Genomic DNA, 20145 nt, shown 5'->3' with positions numbered 1-20145 from the left:
AACCACATTGTTGTCTTTATAAATTTGTGAGTGCAGTCTGATTGTTGACCTTACTGACCTTTCTCGCAGTCTTTGCCTGTGAGGCCCACTTTGCAGACACAGTTGTAGTTTCCTCTCCTGTCACTCCAGCAGCTGCCTCGAGTTCCACACGGTTTCAGCACACATGGGTCCTCCACTTGGTGGTGACAAAGACAAACAGTGGCAATAAGATACTGTAGTTCATGTAACGACAGTCTAAGAGACATAAAGGTTATGTTAATCCCATTTAAAGCTGAACAGCGATGGAAATAGAACTGTGTTGTGTGTATAACCACAAAAAAGATAAGACGAGGAACGTATGGAAATGCGAGAAACCAAAAAGGACAGGTTTTGTCTGTTTTGTTTTTACAATTAATTGACTTTATGGAATTAAAGACTGTGTGAACTTAAAATATTCTGTTTTGCTTCGTCACAATTACTCCACTTGCTCCTATGCATCTAAAACCTTTTTGCATTTTCACACCTAATAGTCCAGTAGACTATTTGATTCTGACCAAAACTGAGTGAGGTTTGAAACCAAAGTGAGGTTTGCTTTCACGCTGCACTGTGTCAAACGATCCAAACCAATTGAAAAACTGCTGTTCACACCCTCGCCTGTGGTGGCGCTGCACCAAGAACCACTGAAGGAAGGGACTCAGAAACCTCCAAAGAAGACACGAGTGCAAATTCCTTCTTCACCAAATGTAAACAAAAATGGAGTAGCTTCAAACTGAGGCAGTTGTAGGATTTGTTTTTGTCTTTGGTAAAATACTACAAGCCTTTTCTCTAACATTAGACTCTTGCGTTTGTGTTGGTTGTATTTACCCAGACTGCAATGTGCTATAGTCCTCTTCCTGTTTTTGGATCAGAGACAGCATTGGAAGTGTGCCAGAGTTCACTTCAGCTGAACTGAAACGTAGGCTTTTAGGCAGACTGGATTTCGCATTTTTGGTCCCCCTCAGAGTTGGATTACGCATTCACACCTCCCCAAAGAAACTAAACTTTCTAGGCAAACAGACTAGAGTTTGATTAAAGTGGACTAAAAGGGGCTGATGTGAATACACTCTTCATGTACCTTACTTACTGGTAAAGATACTATCACTATATCCAACTCTAACAGTTAAGAAGAAATGCTGGCAAGCACAACAGTTCAAGGAGTTTTGTTCCCGTTTTACTCGCTTTTGGATTTTCAGTGTGAAATTTATTTTCGTATTGCATTTAAAAACAACTGTGAGCTTGGTGGGTGTTCTGTCCATCATCATCTTGATTGTCTTGTTGACAGTAGGATTTGGTTGGCACTGAAATTTTTACATTTTAACGAGAAAAACTCTGAAGTCATGTTGTCCCAACCTAACAGGAGTCCTTGGACTGAGCTGTCTTACTTGGCATCCAATTAGAAATGCCTCATAATAAATACAGGGATAAAAATGGATCCTACATTAAAACTTGACTGTCAAGTCAACTTTGTAAAATAATCCTTTTTCCAGTTAAGGCATCTGACAAGAGTTAAGCCTAATTCTGCCTCCAACAGCAATACGGAGACAGTCCGATGCTTTTATTACCCATCGCCTTGATTATTGCAGTGCTCACTTTTTACCATCAGCTAGGCTTAAATTACTCGCCCACAACTCAAAATGTGACCACTTGATTTATAACTGGGACTTACGAACATGGCTACATTCCACAAACTTTGGCCTGAGCAGTGTGGATGCATAGAGGTAAGCTATTCCACAATTTTGAAGCAGCTGCAGCAAAAGCTTGGTCTACTCTGCACTTCAGTTTGGGTTGTGAAACACCCAGGAGAAACTTTGACCAGGATGCTCCTGAAGGCGTGTGGACGGTTGAGGAGAGGATGTTAAATACAACCCGAATGCCAGAAAGGTTCTTTAAATTTGAACACAATAAAAACTCAAAGACAGTCAAATCATGAGGCAACATGTTATTCACAACAGCACATAATGTAGCAAATATTTAAAATGAGAAATTGTACATCTTTATTCACTAAATGCTGCAGGCACCAAAAAAGTTGGGATTGCAACCATATTTACCATCTCTTTTGTTTTTCAAAACAGTTTGAAGATGTCTTGGGATCAATATTCCGATTGATAAATGGCAGCTTTTGATGCAGTGAAATCTGGACTTTTTTTTTTTTTTACTGATTACAGACCCAAAATTACCCTTGCAATCTAATTTTAAACGCAAGACCTAAATTTCAAAATTGGGTATTGGATACAAGGACTAAAAACAAAAGGGAAGAACTCCTTTGCAATTTTAACACTGTTTCTGACAGAGTTAAGAGATAAATGTGAGAATCTCAAGGTAAATATCAGAGACTCTGCAAAGTTTACTTACACATCTGGCAGCGTTCCCCAAAGAAACCGTCTTTACACGTACACACGTAGTACTGTCTGTAACCCCGACACACGCCTCCGTTCAGACAGGGGCTGGACTCACAACCATCTTGCTCTGCACACAGACATTTAAACGTCGGTAGAATTCGTCCTTTTATTTCTGCCATTGGCTAAATGTGCAATATTTGTGGTTGAAAAGCCACTGCACCTATTTCACAGTTCTGTCCTTTGAAGCCTTGTGGACAGTGACACAAGTAGGAGCCAGGCTGATCCTCACATGTCCCCTTGTTCATGCAGGGCTCAGACAGGCATTCATTTGCATCTTAGAGGAAATGAAACATTCACATATAGGAGCTGTATACGTGTGAATTTTCTTTTGTGTTTCTGTGAATGTCATGGAACTACAGAAAGCCTTACCAATCTGACAGCGTTTTCCACCAAAGCCGTCCTTGCAGACACACTTGTAGGACCCAATCTTGTTCTGACAAGAACCGCCGTTGAGACAAGGCTGTGATAAGCACTCGTTAATCTCTGTCAAAAAAAAAAGAAGAAACAATTGAGTTCAGGTACATGTAAAGTAAAGCATAACTCCAAAAACCACTGAAGGATGTTCAACTTTAATTACGGATGTTTCCATTGATCATAAAATTGCACAAATTGGAATTGTGCAAAATAAGTTTGTGTAATGGAAACACGGCGATTTTGAAAAAACTCACATTTTTGCACAAAGAGTTTTCATGCTGGGATGAGGTGGTTTTTCAGCCATATAAAATTTTGTGAATTTCAAAAAAATGCAATGGAAGCACTTTAGTTTTTCTGCCTCAAGCCAGTTTGTATACAGCTACAGCAGTGTGCACTTATTTGTAGACACTGGCCTTCTTTGACAATGCGCAGCTGCCTCCATCATAGCTCTCACAGCATCAATTTTGTTAAAACATGTAGCTGCTCCTCAGCATAAGTTTGTCTCTCCAACACCTGAACAGCGTCTCCTCTCCTGGCTGTTGATGAGTGCTAGCATTGTGGCTGAAACATGAATACATCTCCTGTAACTGTTTACATCGATCGCCACCATGACTTTTAAATGACTTATTACAGACTTATTCACATGTGATTTTAATTCTGCTTTTTATTCAGTAGAAACATCGCAATTTCTGTTCTTCGATATGAGCAGCATATCGAGAAAGTTTTGCACAGATTTGGAAACGCAGCTACTGTAAGAACAAAACAATTTTTCACATGGGCTTGCTTTGGGGGTTGGAGAGGGTGCATGTGTTGTTGTGTTCTACAGACCCTTACAAACGGGCGGCTGGGTCCATTCTCCCTGAGTGCCGCAGATGCTCTGCGTGGCTCTGGGCACAGACGTGAACCCTGAATGGCAAACGTACGCAGCAACAGAGCCTGGTGTTGTCGAGGAGAACTGGACTTCGGCGTGTTTGACATGGGGGGGCGGCCCACAGCCCAGCTCTAAAACGAATGCAAACACACCGATAAATACGAGCATGGCTGCATAGTAACAAGACGGTCACAGTGGTCTCCCACCAAAGCACACCAAAGGTTATGGAGGTGCTTTCCATCGAGAACCGTCTGTATTTGTCCTGCTAAAATTACCTCCAGCGTGTTGTTAAGAGTGTGTAGACATGCATCACCGTGTCTAATCACGTCTTACTTTATATAGCCTACACAGCCATCTATATTTGTAAATGCGGGGCCTCTAGTGCAGCAACACCGCTAAGATTATCTTTAGATGGAAAGCTAATATCTACGCACTTTAACAACTCAGGATATCCTCCGGCCTCGTCTAATCTGTCCAGGGCAACATCTTGCAAATGTCAACATCAGAGGGAGATTAAGACATTGTTGCCCAGTGACACAAAGTCTGCTTACCTGCAGAGGGATGTAGTGAGCTCCGGCTTATTTGACAGTCTTTTCCGCTGTACTCGTCAGTGCATTCACATTTATACTTTCCTAGGTAGTGAAAACACGTTCCACCGTTTTGGCAGGGAGTGGAGGAACAGGGGTCTGGCTTTCCTGAAAACCAAAGAAAGGACTAGAATGAAATTCATTCTTTTAATTACTGAGGTAGTTTACTTTTCTGGCATTCAGGACGAGGCTAGCTTACATTTAAATATCAAAGAAAAATTAGGAATTGTTCAAGAAAGGAATATGACAAGAATGTCGTGTGTCGTGTGTTACAGATGGTATTCTGCATGTCGGCTGTAATGACAGGTTCTATGGGCTATTGTTGGCTTGCTGTCATCTTGAACCACGCTGCCCATTCTCCACACAGCAGACACTTAGTGGACAGTCTCTTTATTTCTGACCATTCTCTACAAACCTTAAAAATTGCTGTGTGTGAAAACTTCCACAAATCAGCAGGTTTTCGAAATATCTTACAATTACGGGAAAACAATCTTTTTATTGAGAAGAAAAAAAAAAAAGAGAGGCTTCTTGTTGGAGCCAGCCTCTCTGGCACCAACAACCATACGACGTTCAAAATATTTCAAATCCCCTTGTTTTCACATTCTTGGTTTGAAGTTTAGCAAGTCATCTTCACCATGTCTGGAGGCCTGAATGCACTGAGTTGCTGCCCTGTAATTGGTTGGTTTACTCTTTGAGCAGACAGCAAAAAGAACAGTACATTATGACGTGGACGGTGTTTGTTTGTATAGCTGAAACCAGAAGTTTACGTACACCAAATAAAAATCCATGTTTTTTTTTCTCAATGTCTGAAGTTACAACAGAACAAACTTCTTTTATATTAGTTCAGCTAGAGTTACCAAAATAGGATGTCTACATCATTCTGTATGTACATGTCTGATTCTGACAACATTAAGCAATAAATATCTTGACATATTATTTCTCTAAATATCATGGCATTCAGCAAATGGAAATAATTTTGGTGACTCTAAGTGATGTTTGTTCTGATTTGTGCATAATTAGCTGAAACATACTGAAAGAACTGGAGTTGTCTGAGTAGTTATCCAAGACTTATTTCTACACATTTATTACTTTAATACTTTCACACAAACCTGCAACCAAATATTAGTCATAATAATAGTAGAGTGGTACTCACCCACTTCGCAGTGTTTTCCAGTAAATCTGTAAGGACACACACATCTGTAGCTCCCTCCCTCTTCCTTACAGGAGCCTCCATTACGACAGGGGCTCGACGCACATGTATTAAGTCTAACTGGAAAGAGACAGTCAAAAAGAGGAATCATTGAAGAAGAGAGCACTCTAACTTTTAATCACACAAAATACATGTCTTCCACTCCGTTGAGATTCGAGTCATAATTTGGGGAAATAGCCCATAACTCCGTCATACATACAAATTATCATAAGCCTTTCAGCATTGCAATTTTTCAAGGAGCATTACGAGTGATGGCATGTTTCCTAGGGCATGAAAAGCCGCTGTTGGACTTGAGCCCGGGTAATAACGCACAACACAGAGGGATGTTTTATAAATGCTGCTTAAAGCCGATTCATATGCAGGCACTGCTGAATGTTTTAATCAATTATTCTACCTTTTTCACAATGTTTGCCAGAGTATCCATATCTGCACTCGCAGGTGTAGCCTCCGTCTCGTTCGTAGCAGTACCCACCATTCAGACAAGGGGAGGAGTCGCAGACCGACTGGGGCTGTACTGAAAAACACATAACAAGACTTGATTGTGTTCCACTGCAATGGGGGACAACAAAGCTCCAAAGTTTTGCTCAAGCACATGGAGATTTGGTTCAACTTAAAAAAAAAAAAACCCCAACAAAACAAACAAAAAAAACAACCAAAGTTTGTTTTTTATTCAGTTGATTACAGAACAATCAACAACATCAAAGATGTCAATTTTGCCCAGTATTCACGATTTGAACTGTGAATGTTAGAAGTTCACTTATGAAGCTCAAGTGTTTGTGACTACAGGAAACAAATATACATGCAGTAATAAATATAGTGTCGCCAGAAGTTTACACACACTGATTATGGGCAAGATGGTCACATTAATTTGGGGTGTTTAAGGATTCTTCAAAGCTGTTCTTTTTCCAAATGTGGTGATACAAACAGAAAAATATGCTATATATTCAACTAAGTCTTTTAATTAGACGCTCAGAAGTTTCAAGAAAACCTTTATCTTGCCCATCAGTGATTATGTTTGACTGCAGCAGGAAGTTTCTCTTTGCCAGCATAAACAAGGACTTGCACTTGTCAGACTGACCAATACTCAGAACAATGGAAATGTCCAAGGAACTCGGTCAAAATTTAATGGGAACTGTACAATTTACAACCTTAAAAAGAACCTTTAGCCACTTCTGAACAACGGCAGATTCCAGCACAGCCAGTTCAAACAATTATATGCACATATACGTTTGTTAGGATTTCAACATCTTGCCAAGGTCTGGAATAAGGTCCAAACTGTCACCCTTAGACTCAAGGAACGAACCAGAAGCTGCTAGCAGAGACTCCAATCTGCCATAAACTGCTTACAGCAAAGCAAGTGTTAGATCGCCATGGACTGGGAAGGAGAACATCAAACAAGAAGCCTCAGCTCCAAAACTGACACCAATGAAATCTACTAAAAACTGGAACCACCCACATGGATGAACCAATTACGAAAGTTTGCTATGTTTAGATAGCACAACTATTGAGATGTTTGGTGACACTGAATGCAGGAAAGGTTGAGGGAATCAAGGTGAGGCTTTCTAACTTAATACCACTGTAACCGTCAAGCCTGGTGGTGGTTGCACAATGCTAAGAGTCTGTTTACTGTTGGCTTAAAGGGTATAACAGCACAAACATCTAACATCTAACATCAACTTCACATAAAATCAACAGCTAAACCGATGCAATTTGAAGACAGCGGCGTGTTTCAACAAACCAAAGATAGGCTGGTTTTAAATTATGCCAAAACAGGTAAAACTTTCGGAATGGCTATGACCTGAAGCCCAGAGAAAAATTGTGGACTACAGCTAAGAAACAAAGTCCATGTCAGAAAGCCAACCCAGTAAAAGTTTGAACCAAATATTAGTAGGAGTAAATGTGCAATATTGACTTTTTTGATGATTGGAGAAAATCAACAATTCCACCTTAGCCATGACATGGGTATGAAAACTTCTGACTGAAACTGCAGCTGCCAAAGTGTTTGTTCAACATGCTGGTGCCTCAGGGTCTTACCAGGGTAAAAGTCCATATGATCAGGCTCTACTCCAGTGTGACACGTACAAAGATAAGCTCCTCCATACTCCAAACAGGGACTTCCATCAGGACATGTTCTGCTGTTACTGCACAGCGTCTGAGTTATTCCTGAGTTAGGGGAATTGAGAAAAGCAGGTACATAAATTTTAGAGGAAAATGTCTCAGTCACAGAGTGACCCATTCATCAAGGGATTATTCAGCTCATACCCACCCAGCTGACAGTAGGCTCCGGTGTAGCCTGGAGGGCATTCACAGGTTCCATTGATGCCCACGCAGACGCCCCCGTTCTGGCAAAGGCATTCTACTGCAGACACACACACACACACACACACACAAGCAGATGGATATTGGCTGTGTGAAAGATCCAGTACTAATAACCATCATCAATGCCACATGTTGAGTGTCTTTCATTTGATATGTTGCAAACCCAACATTCTCAAACTAGCACCGCTTGAGTTTCGAAAGGGAAAACAAGTGAGAAATGTTGATTCCTGTGCTGAGTGTCCATCTAATGAAAGTTAGCAATGTGAGCTAATGATGGTGTACTTCTTTACAGTTTGTGTACACCAGCAAAATGGACAGTGTTCAATACCAAAAATTGTACAGTACTCCCTTTGTTGGATATTTAGCAAGAAGTACAAAATAAATAAATAAATAAAACATTACTATATGGAAACGTTGACTCCTGACATAAAATGGAAAACAAAATTAAACCTCATATTTTAACGAAACCTGCAGTGCCAATCTAGAGAAACTCTTCCATGTGTTTATCTTTGGTCGCATTGATTACTACAACAGTGTTTTCACAGGTCTGCCTTAAAAATCAATGAGGCAACTGCAGCTGCTGGTGTTCTGAGTAAAACCAGGTAGATGGAGAACATCATCCAGTTCTAAAGTCCTTACACTGGATCCAGAGGCTCAGCGAATAGACTTTAAAATACTATTGTTGGTTGATAAATCACTGAACGGCTTAGCACCAATATAGAAGATCTGGTGTTGTCATAGCAATCTTCCAGACCTCTCAGGTCTTCTGGTTCTGATTCTGCTCTACATCCCCAGAACCAGAACCAAATATGGAGACACAGCATTCAGCTTCTTTGCACCACAAATCTGGAACAAACTTCCAGAAAACTGCAAAACTGCAGTTTTAGTTCCTTTAAATCAAGGCTATAAACCAACCTGTTTAGAGTTGCTGCTGAACCATAATAAATGGAACACTGACCAACATATTTGATGTGTATGATGATTTTAATTATGGCATTTGTCAAAATGTAATGTTTGTTACTGGTTCCTCAATTGTTGACTCTATGGCGTTTTTATGATGCCTTGTTGATGTAATGTGCTCCACAAAAAAACTTGACTGATTGACTGACTGAACATCTTTCTCTGTTTTATTTGCCGTTGATTGTGCCAGTACTGGAAAATCATAGCCCTTACTGACGTGGTTATTTGTTATAAGAAAACCACTGCTGCAAACTATCAATTTGGTGCCATTTCTCTTTTCCGACAACTTCAGAGGATAAAAAAATAAAATAATTACCCTCCTGCACAATGCACATCCGCTCCTCACAAACTGTACAAATGTTTTTGTTTTGCTGTCCCTGCTTAATTGCGGCAGCGGATCAAAGGACACGGCTGTGTCGTGGCTTAATGGCTCCACCTTTGAAGTCACTGGGAGCTCTGGTGGAGGGCATTCATTTTCCGGTGATATGGAGCATATTTTGTGACCAAAAACGCAATGCCCCCGGGGCAATTAATGGACTGTTAATTTGAGAGAGCCACTTTGATTGGCCACCTGCGCCGCCCGGGCCCTTTGATCTGAGAGCCTGATTAGGCTTGTCTGAGTCCGGCTACTTTCTCTTCCTTGGAGAATCCTGCTCTTTTTTTCCCCTGCTGTGCCTTCCAAGTGAGCCAGGCAGGAAAGTATTTGGGAGATTTAAGAGAGCCTATATAAGCACTGATAGTTATTTCAGCTCAGGGGTGAAAAGCAACATGCATTTGTAGGAGCTCAAACCTTATTAAAGGGCACTTTTAGCTGAGGGAACAAACATTTGCAGCAGCTGGTCTCAGTTGGTTAAGTGCAATCTCCTTTGAAAGATGAAAGTTAATCTCTGGAACAGGAATAGCATGACACAAACTCTACATGCTGTGTGACTGGGAATTAAATTTTAATTTACAGCCATTTACATTCAAATTTTTGAGTGTAAATGGCTAAAAACGATAAATCACGTGACGCTATGGCTCCGTTCCAAAGAGGAGCAGTTTTGAAAGCATGCATACTTCAGCAGCACAGGCTGAAGAAATGACTCGAATACCACCGCGCTGCCTCAACTCATAAACTGGCACTTTTTGGGTCTAGACGAAACGCTTCCTCTTGTTTGTAAACTAATAAAAAAGCCACTACAAAGCAATTATTCGCAGGATCAAGCAACCGGTTCCTGTAGTAAACTGGGCAAGGTCGTGTCAGTTTTGATAATTACGATAATCCATCACTACAGCTGAGTCTTCAAGGGCAGACATCCACATTCCTGTGGGATAGCACAGCTCTTCTTCAAAATACCTCAGTCTGCCTCTCTACCTACCCAGCTGCCTGCACTTAGCAGCAGAGAACAAAACCTGCACACTTTGACAGCGTTCAGAGCAGAGCACAGGAACAGATCCAAAAGTCCAGCAGCAACAGGATCTTCAACCCGGTGCATTCTTAATCTCCCAAAAAGCAGATGTAAAACAGCAAAATGAGAACTATTTTTTGGCAAAGCTTCTTGGTTACCTGTTTGGTTGTGTGGATCGGTGGAATTCATCAGCTCTGAAGAAAGAAAAAAAACAATGGAGGGTTATTTTTATTTTATTCAAATAATACAATTTAGAAGATGAAACATCTTTCATATTGAGAAATATACTATTTTCCAAAAGAATTATGGAAATAAAGAGTTTCAGAAACGAAGAATGAGAAGGAAAACATTCTTAGAGGAAAGTACATCTTATTCTATAAATAAATATGAAACAATCACCATAAACTGTGGTGTCCAATTTTCTTTCCCCACACGGGCCAAAATTGTCAAAGCACACAGAGGATTATTTTGTTTTTCAATTAAAAACACACAAATGATAATTATTTTTACGATGTAGACAGTACAATATTTTAAGAAAAAGAACAAAGTATTCCGACTGTAGTAGAAAAATAATAGTTTTACATCACAGAGATAAAAAAAAAAATAAAGCAGATAACTGCTTTAAATCAGACAACATAAATCTAAGCTTATTACATAATTCTGTATTTGCAGAAACTAGATTAGAAAGTATGGAGAAAAAATCAGAGACTTAACTATTTTGAACTACAAAGTATCTACAATATTCATTTTTTAAATTTTATTCTAATAAGATTTCACTCTCTTATTATGGTTCTAAAATAACATTCAAAAAGTTTGGATGTTGGCAGATTAGGTCTACAAATAATGAGAAGCATTAATGATGAGTCTTGAATTTCATAGAGAAAAGATTGAAAGAGCTCCAGCTTTTCAGGAAGAGGAGGAGGAAATAACTGAACTGTTTAAAAACAATGTGATCTCTGCAAATTAGAAGCAATTTTTGTATTTTTCCCACCAAAGTGTCTGTCAATATTAAATTCATAAAAATTTTGGCTGGACTTAAACTGAGGAATGGTTTTGAATATAAAAGTTAAAAAAGCAAATTTTAGCAAGTTGTCTATGTATTTTTATTTAAAGTTATATTCCACAATAGAATGATAATATCAATTTCTTCAGTCATGTCTTTGTTTCATTCAATAAAATAAAATTTTCTCTTTGTAAGTAACTTTCTTTTTCTTAAAACCTAAACACAGAGATAAAATCATTTTCCTCTAATCATAAAACAAGCAAATGTTAGAATGCAGCAAAAAAAAACTTGAAAAGCTAAATTTAATCAAAGGACCAAGGGTATTTTTGCAGCTCTGGACAAATTTTATTTCCTGGACAAAAATGAGTCCTTGTATTATAAAGGTGTTGAATCTGTGTTTACTGACCTACTCTGATCTACTGTCTTTTCTTTTTTTTTTTTGATATTACAACACCTTGAAAAGTAATCACATTTTATATTTTGTCACATTACGTCTACAGACTACAAAAGAATGTTGCTTTCAATAAGTAAAAGTGTGCTGTGCATTTGTATTCTGCTCCACTGAGTCAAGATTTCTGCTACAATCAGAGCTTAAAGTCTATTTTCACATTTCTTTACCAGCTTTAAACATAGAGACAAGACTTTTTCTTGTTCTTCTCTGCAAAATAACTTACGCTCAGTCAGATTTGACGGGGATAATCTGTAAACATCAGCCTTCAGTCCTTATGAAATGCTTAAGGATTTAAGTTTGGAGCTCTACTGAACCATTGTAACACAGGAATATTAATTTATTGGTATCAGAATAAACCCAGAATTCTTTTCTCATCCCTTCACAGCTTTGCACGGCTTCATGTCGATCCGTCAGATAAAATCCTGCAGAAAATCATTGAAGGCTTTTCTGCACGCAGAGTTTCTGGCCACACAGCTGCAGAAATCCTCTCTGAATTCATAATTCTTTCCACTTTTCAAAGTTGATTATTTTAAAGGCACATTAATTTGGCAAAGAGCGTGCCGAAGTATGCTAAACATGTTTTCAGTGGCAGTACATTCACAGATCCCTGCAACTGAACAGGATCGAGAAACAGAAAAACCCTCTTCCCACCCACAGGCCTGAGAAGGGAATGCTGCAATTAGTCAGATATTATAAACTGTCTGCACAGGGGCTTGTGTTACTCTGCAAAGGCAACCAGGATACAGTTGATGAAGGCAAAAAAAAACAAAAACAAAAAAAAAGTTTTCTATGAGTTTCTCTTGCTGAATCCCACCTGTTTCACAGAACGTCCCAGTGAACGCAGCGGGACACGCACAGGTGAAGCCGGTCACCCAATCCACGCATTCTCCTCCATTCAGACATGGCTGGGATTCACATTCGTTGATGTCTGAGGAACACACCGATATCGACCAATCAAAGGTGAATCGAGAGGCGGATGTGTTCAACAGTAAGCTGGATTAGTGGGATTGGCCTCGCCTGGTGCAGGCATAAAGTTTCATTGACCAGGTGTCTGGCATTAGGATTAATCTGGTTTCATGTAGAAGCAGGGATTTGTGAACTCTGGAGGGCCTGATCATTTCATTTCCTCCCGGATTTAAGTTACAAAACTAAACATCTACATGGGACTTGGATGAGAAAATGACTTTTTGCATACTGACTTCACCGAAGGAAGCAGTTTGAATATTTTTAAAAGAAGCGGTGCTTTGAAATCACTTCGAGCAAGACCAGTTTGTCTACCAATACCAATTTGTCCAGACTGATTGAGTGTTTGACACAAACTGAGTATAATGTAGAAAGAAGTGAAAATGAGTCGACCGAGACAAACCCCACTCACCTGTCTCACACCGCACCCCGATGAAACCCGGCTCACACACACAGGTGAAATTGCCATTGCCTTGTACACACGAAGCATTGTTAAGGCATGGTCTGTCTTCGCACTCGTCAATGTCTGCAGCACACACACACACACACACAGATACAGAAAGACACACTCAGGGAATATTTACTCAGCTGATTAATATATCCGCCACGCGGCTCCGCTCATTCTGCAAATATGTGCTGCTGGCTGCGAAGGTATTAGAAGAGGCTTTGATACTTCTTTGCAGGCTGATCGTCTTTGTGTTTGTGTGATAAGATGCTTAATGAGCGCTTAGGTTCCAGGAAGGAAGGAACTTTGTTCAGCATGGTAAGAAACTACATCTCCATTTTAAGTAAACATAGTAAACATTCCTTATATCATATTGTCACCTTCCTGAAATATTGGCCTAAGTCTTTTTTTTTTTTTTGCCAAAAGTGGTTGTTGTAAAACAAACAAACAAAAAAAAACCAGAAAAAAGAAAAAAAAGACCACTTTTTTCATTTAAAATCATGTTTCAGGCATGTGACTACAGAACTACAAGACAAATGCATTTTTAGCTTTATATATCTTTATTTTCTCCCAAAACAATTCAGTGACGTATTCTTTTGTTTCCACTTTAGAATTATTTTCTACGTTGTGTTGCTCTGTTACATAAATTCGGTTCAGATCTTGTCGCTCCCGTTAGCAGGTTCTAGAAAATGACTTGAAGTCGTTGGTTGTCAAAGAGGAGAAAAATAACTCAAGAATCCAAAAATATAGAAATGTAAGGTGCAAATATAAGGTGCAAAATGTCCGGTGCTTGTAGTAACAAAACGTTAACCGGTTGCGTTTGTCAAAAAAAATAGCCAGTCATGTGACTCTCTTCCAAATCGGCGGTTAAGACTGTTTACAGATTGATAATTGGCCAGAAAACTCCCATTCACGCCTTCATAAAAATTTAACAAAAGTTTGTTAAAAGCAAATGTAAAATAAAAGGCTTATATAAAATATCACTCACTGCTTGAAGTTATTCCGTTTGTTCATTAACATCCTATTGCATCAGGATTGAAAGGGGAGAAGCATGCAGATATCACACCCAATCCCAATAGAATGGAAACACAAACGCTGCATAAATGGAAGATTATAAATGGGAAAGCGACTTTGAGTCATGACAGCCTGAGGAAATGGATGAAATGTACCTGTTTGACAGTGAACCCCCATGTAACCGGGAGGACACTCGCAGATGAAACCATTAATCTGATCTTTACAACTCCCACCATTCTGGCACGGATTGGAAGCACACTCGTTGACATCTGCAAAAACAGGAGGAAACACAAGGGAGGCACTATGATGTTTTTAATTAAAAGGAAACATCTGGTAAATGATTGAGACGACTTCCAAGGATAACACATCTGATTGGCGCAGAGCTGATACAGGTATTAAGGAAATACTCAGGTGTCCCTCTGGAAAGTCTGCTGAAATCTAGCTATTTTTTTACAAGCCGACGTTATTTTTCCTGGCCGTTCTCGAGTAGACAAGTAGTCGTTCACAGCATGCACCATGTGTCAAGCTAAACACAGCAGGAAGCGGTGTCAACCATAACTCACTGATTTGGCACCGGCGGCCGGTGAAGCCAGCCAAGCAGGAGCAAGTGAAGGAGGGGTTGCCTGTAATACAGTCGTCGATGCACTGGCCTCCATTCAGGCACGGACGCAGGTGTGGACACACCGAGGCTGGAAGATAAAGGGAATGGGAAGCGGAATGATGTCAAAGGTGTGATTTTAAAAGAAGTGTTCTTCTTTTAAGGAGCGCGGCTCTCACCAGAGTTGCAGCCTCCCACTTCCACGTTTGCGTCGTCTATCCTGAAGACCCATCTGCCCGGGTAGCCGACGTTGGTCGTTTCCTCTAAGCCAACCACATCGGCGGTGCGAGAGCCCGGGATGTTGAAGTAGCGCCTGCCGTCGCCAGCGTTAAAGCCTGCCTAGGAAGACGGTAACAAATGGGACGGATGTGTCAAAGGACTGATAATAGAGAGATTCTGAACCACTCCCGACAGATGGGCACTTTGTATCCACAAGCAAGATAAGAAAGTGATCTTACCTGTGCCGCAATCCCCCCTAATCCCAGTAGGTTTCCTCCACTGCTGGCATGCCTCCCTGTTGTCCAGGTGATGTTATTGTACTGGAATATGGTAAAGGAAAGCTCTCCGTCTGTAATCAGCACCACCTGGAAAGTATTAACCTGCACAGAAGGAAAAAACAGCTTTGGTTAAAATAATGACTTCATTAGAAAAACCTTGAATACCAAAGAAAAATCTTTACTTAGATAACAAAAGGGGAGTAAAATATCAAGAACTGAGCAAAGATAACAAATACAAGACCTTGAATATATTTGGCTAAAGGTTTACCTTCATTTTGCTTTAGAAAAGCATTAATACCCATTAGAGAGACTGATTAGGAAGGTCAAGCCTGCAGGCAGGATTTGCAGTAACTTAATTGAGTTAAAGGGTTATAAGTTATGTGGGATAATGACTTGCATTATAGTATAGAGGTGACAGACCTCCAGGGGCAATACTTGGCAACGATGGGAGCACATATCTGTCCGAAAGGTCCCTAAACTGTGTGCATCTGCACATAGGGTATCTTTACATATATGCAACTCTTACATATCACATAAAATCTCAATAACATACATGAAAACGTGTGGTTGTAACATGAGGAAACAGATTCAAGATGTATAAATACTTTCTCAAGGCACTGTAAGTTGCATGGTTTTTCACGGTCATTATTTTCCACCAAGTTTCTGCTTCCTTAAAACTCACTCCAGTACGTAACTCTTATTTTTAAATGTTTTTTGCATACTTGTTAAAGATGTCACTATGTCCTGATATCATGGAGACAGTTAATATGTGAAAAAAGTTAACTTCTCTGCCTCCTTCCTGTAATCCTACTGCCATCTGCAGAAATTCTCAGCTCCGGGGTCAGAAACAACTAATCAGAGCCAGGAGGAGGGTCTTAGGGCTGTTAATCAAGCTCGTGTTTACCTTGTTCCTACCCTGTTCTTTGCTCCGTACTCCAGTACAGCTGGTTCTGCAAAGCGGAGTCTGCCTTGAATGCACAGGCTAGTTAACAACAGATAACCGGCTTTCATGTAATGTTACATATACAATTGTGACCGAGAGCGCCAAACCCCTCCTGGCTCTGATTGACTGCTTCTACCCAGGACCAGAGTATTTCTATTGTATTGTATGTTGAAATCAGATTTTGAAAACACCCAAAGTTACTCTACTACTTAACTTGACGTTGACAGAACAGATTTGGGTAAATTTATACCGGCGTTTGGGAGTTTCCTCCAAAGAAAGTGACTTGGTGCCAAGTAGAAATGAGCACCCATGTTGCGTTGAAGTCGGGGAACTCTGCGAAGTACGTCCTGACGTCACCTGAAGCCCTCCTCAAGATGGAAGCGTCCTGGCTCTGCCTGTACAAGACGCTCCCTGCCAGACGGTTGTCCACATCGGCCCAGAACGGCGCCACCACCCTTCTGTCGCCAGCAATTGGAAAAGCCACCGGTGTAAACTGAGAGACCTCCCTCAGGAAAGACACCAGACCATTGTTGTTAACCTGAGGAGAGGGACCAATAAAGCCACATGAATAAAACACCCCACATGTCAGCCTGAAGTTGCTCTGACTTGTTTATAGGATTAGGTGGAGTTAGGCGAAAAGTGCTGAATGGGGAAACATAAACTTGGCCGAACTGTGCCGACGTCACTGGGTAAACTCTGGAAATGAGCAGTGAAAGCTGCTTTCGTGGAAGTTGGCACTTCCTACTTAGCAAACAGATGCTTCCTTTAATTCAAATGATGACAGCAATAGAGAGAAGCTGCTTTCTGTTGCTCTCACCTGCAAAGTCAGCACACCTGGAAGCACATTTGTGGTCTTTAAATCTGCAGACTTCCACCAGCAGCAAAGTAACCAAAAACCTTCAGACAAGCAAAAGGTAATGCAGCGACAAAACTCCAGGAAAATTATGCTTCCACATGAGGGTTTGCTGCTTGATTTGCTCATAACTGGTATGACTAGGAAGTTATTTTAAAGATGTCAACCTGGACTTAAAAATAGCAGATATATAACTACATATAACTGGTAGATTTTGATGTCAAATCATTGACTTTCAACATGTTTTTCTTTCTGATGAGAAGGGAAAGAGGCATTTCTGAAAAGAGAATAAATCAACATAAAATGAGCATAAATAAGAAAGATGTCTTTTTTTTATTAAAAATTACAAATGATTTATACTCATCTCAATAATCAAAGGAAGAATCTTTATTGGCATTACAGCAGACCCTGAGCAGTATTCTGCATGGTTCAGTTTATCTTTAAGACTGACTGCCCTCCTTTCCATCACCCTCATCCTTAGCTCCCTTCACTGATCCTCTGACAGGTTCAGATCAGGAGTTTAGACAGGGCCACTCCAAAAACTTGTAAAAAAAAAAAAAAAAAAAAAGAAAAGAAAACATCCAGTGAGAAGAAACATGTTGGTAAAAAACCCCCCAAAAGATTACCTTAAGACTTAATCTGGGAGTGGTGCAAATAATTTTGTGCTTATCTTTATTAGCACCTTAACTACTAATAAGCATTTAGCAGATTCTGCTTGAATCTAAATCTAAATGCTACCTTTTTAGCATTTAGTCATCCTACAGAAAGTAAAAGGTTCACATGACATTCATTTACTCACTTAATTCTCTTTATCTGGCTAAATTCCACAATACACATTTAGTCTCCACTGAGTCTCCAATAAAAGCAGACAAATCTGAGCATTTCTGACTCTTTGTGATTAATACTGTTTTAACATGCAATTAGGGAAAAATATCTAAAATTGCGCCGAGCATCATTAGGAGTTGCAAATGCAAGTTAAGGCGAAACAGAATCTGCAAAAGGAAGTCTGAGAAACACATAAGGAGCGAGTTGTTTACATAGCTCTGCAGAAGGCATGGGCCGGCTACCCGCTGGACCAGAGGTGGGCAGAGTACGCAGAAATTGTACTCAAGTAAGAGTAGTACTACTTCAACATATTTTCACACAAGTAGAAAGTAGTATTTCAAGAATATTTTCAAGAGTGGAAAAAGTACTTGGTGAAATGGTTCCTCTAGTACAGTGTACCTGATCAAAACTTCTGGATATCTAAAAATGATGTCATGAGACAGATAAAACTATAGTCGTGCAAATTCTAGGATCTTAAAGATTAAAATAAAAAGACTTGTTTACAGAGCTTGTGTAGAACCAAGAAGTGAAGTGATAGTAGTGATACTTCATAATAATATTACTCAAAAAAAGGTGCAGTGAAGTGAAATTACTCCTAAAAGTTTCTCTTTTTTTTTTTCAAAAAGTAACATGAGTAAATGTAACTTGTTGCAACGAACAGCTAGTTTCAAGGTATGCCAAGATTTCAAAAAGTTGCGCTTTAAAACTGATTAAATTTTTATGCATTCTTATGAGAATCTAGTTTGCAGGTGCAAACACCCAGTTAGGGAACTTCCCTGATGCAAAAGTGATATAAGAAGTGATTTATGTTACAGGACATAAATGAACATAGTGATTCCTCAATTTCAATGTGGTGACAGATTCTGAATAATTGCTCTAATAAAGTCAGAACCAGATACAGCACGACAGGCTAACTGTCCTATCAAAAACCACCAGTGTGGAAAGGTTCATTCTGCAGACAGAGGGGATGAATCCCAATGAAAGGCTTTCATTCATGCATTGTGCCAGAGTATTATTAGCATGGGAAGAGTCTGTCCGTACTGGCTGGCACCTTTCCTTTCTGTCCTAAAACCCCGGTGTGAACTCTCTTCGCTTTCACCCTGAGTGGCATGTGACAATGACAAAGCAACGTCGGATGGCTGAACTTGGCTCCGCGGATGCATGAAAACCATAATTTGAAGAACTTTGCTGTAAAAACAGCAGAGGAAGTTTTGTTTGGCACAGCGCAGCAGTTCAGTTAATTGCCCAACCACAGTCTTCCCCTCTGAATCAGCGTGATGTGGTGAGAATGTGGCCAGTGCAGAGAGAGAAAGAGAGATACAAAGAGAAGGAGAGAGAGAGAGGGGATGGCCTGCTGAGGGAGAGTTCAGGGGTCAGCAGGGGTCAGCAAGGGTCAGCTGGAGCGCCATCTGATACCAGGAAAAATAATAATAACAATAATAATAATAATACAAGAGCAAGGGCATAGGGAAGGATCGGCAAAATTCCCACACCCGCATGCCCACTAATGAGAGACCTGTGATGACAGCAGTCTGAAAGTGACCCATCCTTAAACCAGAATTAGTGTAGGAAATTCCAAAAAAGAAATAACATTTTGTATTGTAACATTACAATGTGTGTGTGTGTGTGTATATATATCAGTGGCATGCGGTCAGGGAGGCAGGTGAGGCAGAGCCTCACCTGTCATCATGGAAAAATAATATATAATAATAAAATCATTTATATTGCTATTTTCACCCTGTGGTTTGTACTATAAAGTATCTATTTTTTACTTAGCTTAACCAATTCTGATTAGTTTTTTCTTAAAAATCGCTGGATTTTCGCATTTTCCCACTCAAATGCTCAGAAGCGAAGCCGGTGAGGCAGCAGCGAGCTGAGCCTCACCTGGGATTGCGCAACCTCTCGCTAACTGCACTGGCTGCCATTCTATGAGAGCATGTTCGTCCTGTCTGTACGCCAGCAATAAAATGGCTAAAAAACATTTAACATATGGACTGATTTTCCATAATTTAGCTTATGTATATAATGTACAGTGTTTTTTTTTTGTTGTTGTCACTAACTGTGTGTGTATCGTGTTTTGTGTGCGGAGGAGCAATCAGAAACGGCAGAGAACAGACTCGAGGTGAGGCAGGCAGTTCTCTTGCCTCATGGCAGGGGGCGCTCATGATCCCAGATATTGTGACTCCACAACAGCAGAGTAAGACACGGTGAGCTAGCCATGGAGCAGTAGTTCTTAACCTTTTTTGAGGTACCGAACCCCCCAGTTTCATACGCGCATTCACCGAACCCTTCTTACGTAAAGGTAAGACAGCAATAAGATGTTTTTGTTTAGTTTTTTAATGAAATGTGCGTTTTGTGGGCTACAGTTTATGTTTAAATAATTCAGT

At 40.1% G+C, this 20145-nt stretch overlaps 1 protein-coding gene across 1 annotated transcript in view; it reads right to left on the bottom strand.

The window, feature by feature from the left end:
* Positions 1-58: 58 nt before the first annotated feature.
* The window catches only part of LOC103130144 (sushi, nidogen and EGF-like domain-containing protein 1), a gene marked incomplete at its 3' end in the record, with an annotated part of 28150 nt that continues 8063 nt past the window's right edge, over positions 59-20145 (bottom strand). The window contains exons 2-19 of the mRNA XM_007541466.2: positions 16331-16618; positions 15099-15239; positions 14820-14979; positions 14606-14731; positions 14198-14311; positions 12996-13109; positions 12435-12548; positions 10325-10360; positions 7766-7858; positions 7534-7662; positions 5894-6013; positions 5443-5559; positions 4254-4397; positions 3660-3833; positions 2787-2900; positions 2578-2691; positions 2371-2484; positions 59-175 (exon numbers count right to left, since the gene is read on the bottom strand). Coding sequence (XP_007541528.1) covers positions 59-175; positions 2371-2484; positions 2578-2691; positions 2787-2900; positions 3660-3833; positions 4254-4397; positions 5443-5559; positions 5894-6013; positions 7534-7662; positions 7766-7858; positions 10325-10360; positions 12435-12548; positions 12996-13109; positions 14198-14311; positions 14606-14731; positions 14820-14979; positions 15099-15239; positions 16331-16618 — 2329 coding nt within the window. The remainder of the gene's footprint in view (positions 176-2370; positions 2485-2577; positions 2692-2786; positions 2901-3659; positions 3834-4253; positions 4398-5442; positions 5560-5893; positions 6014-7533; positions 7663-7765; positions 7859-10324; positions 10361-12434; positions 12549-12995; positions 13110-14197; positions 14312-14605; positions 14732-14819; positions 14980-15098; positions 15240-16330; positions 16619-20145) is intronic.

The sequence above is a fragment of the Poecilia formosa genome, unplaced genomic scaffold (genome assembly GCF_000485575.1).
Source record: "Poecilia formosa unplaced genomic scaffold, Poecilia_formosa-5.1.2 Scaffold609, whole genome shotgun sequence".
NCBI lineage: Eukaryota > Metazoa > Chordata > Actinopteri > Cyprinodontiformes > Poeciliidae > Poecilia > Poecilia formosa.
The sequence above is the reverse complement of the archived record's forward strand: the minus strand, read 5'-3'. Positions and strand labels throughout refer to the sequence as shown.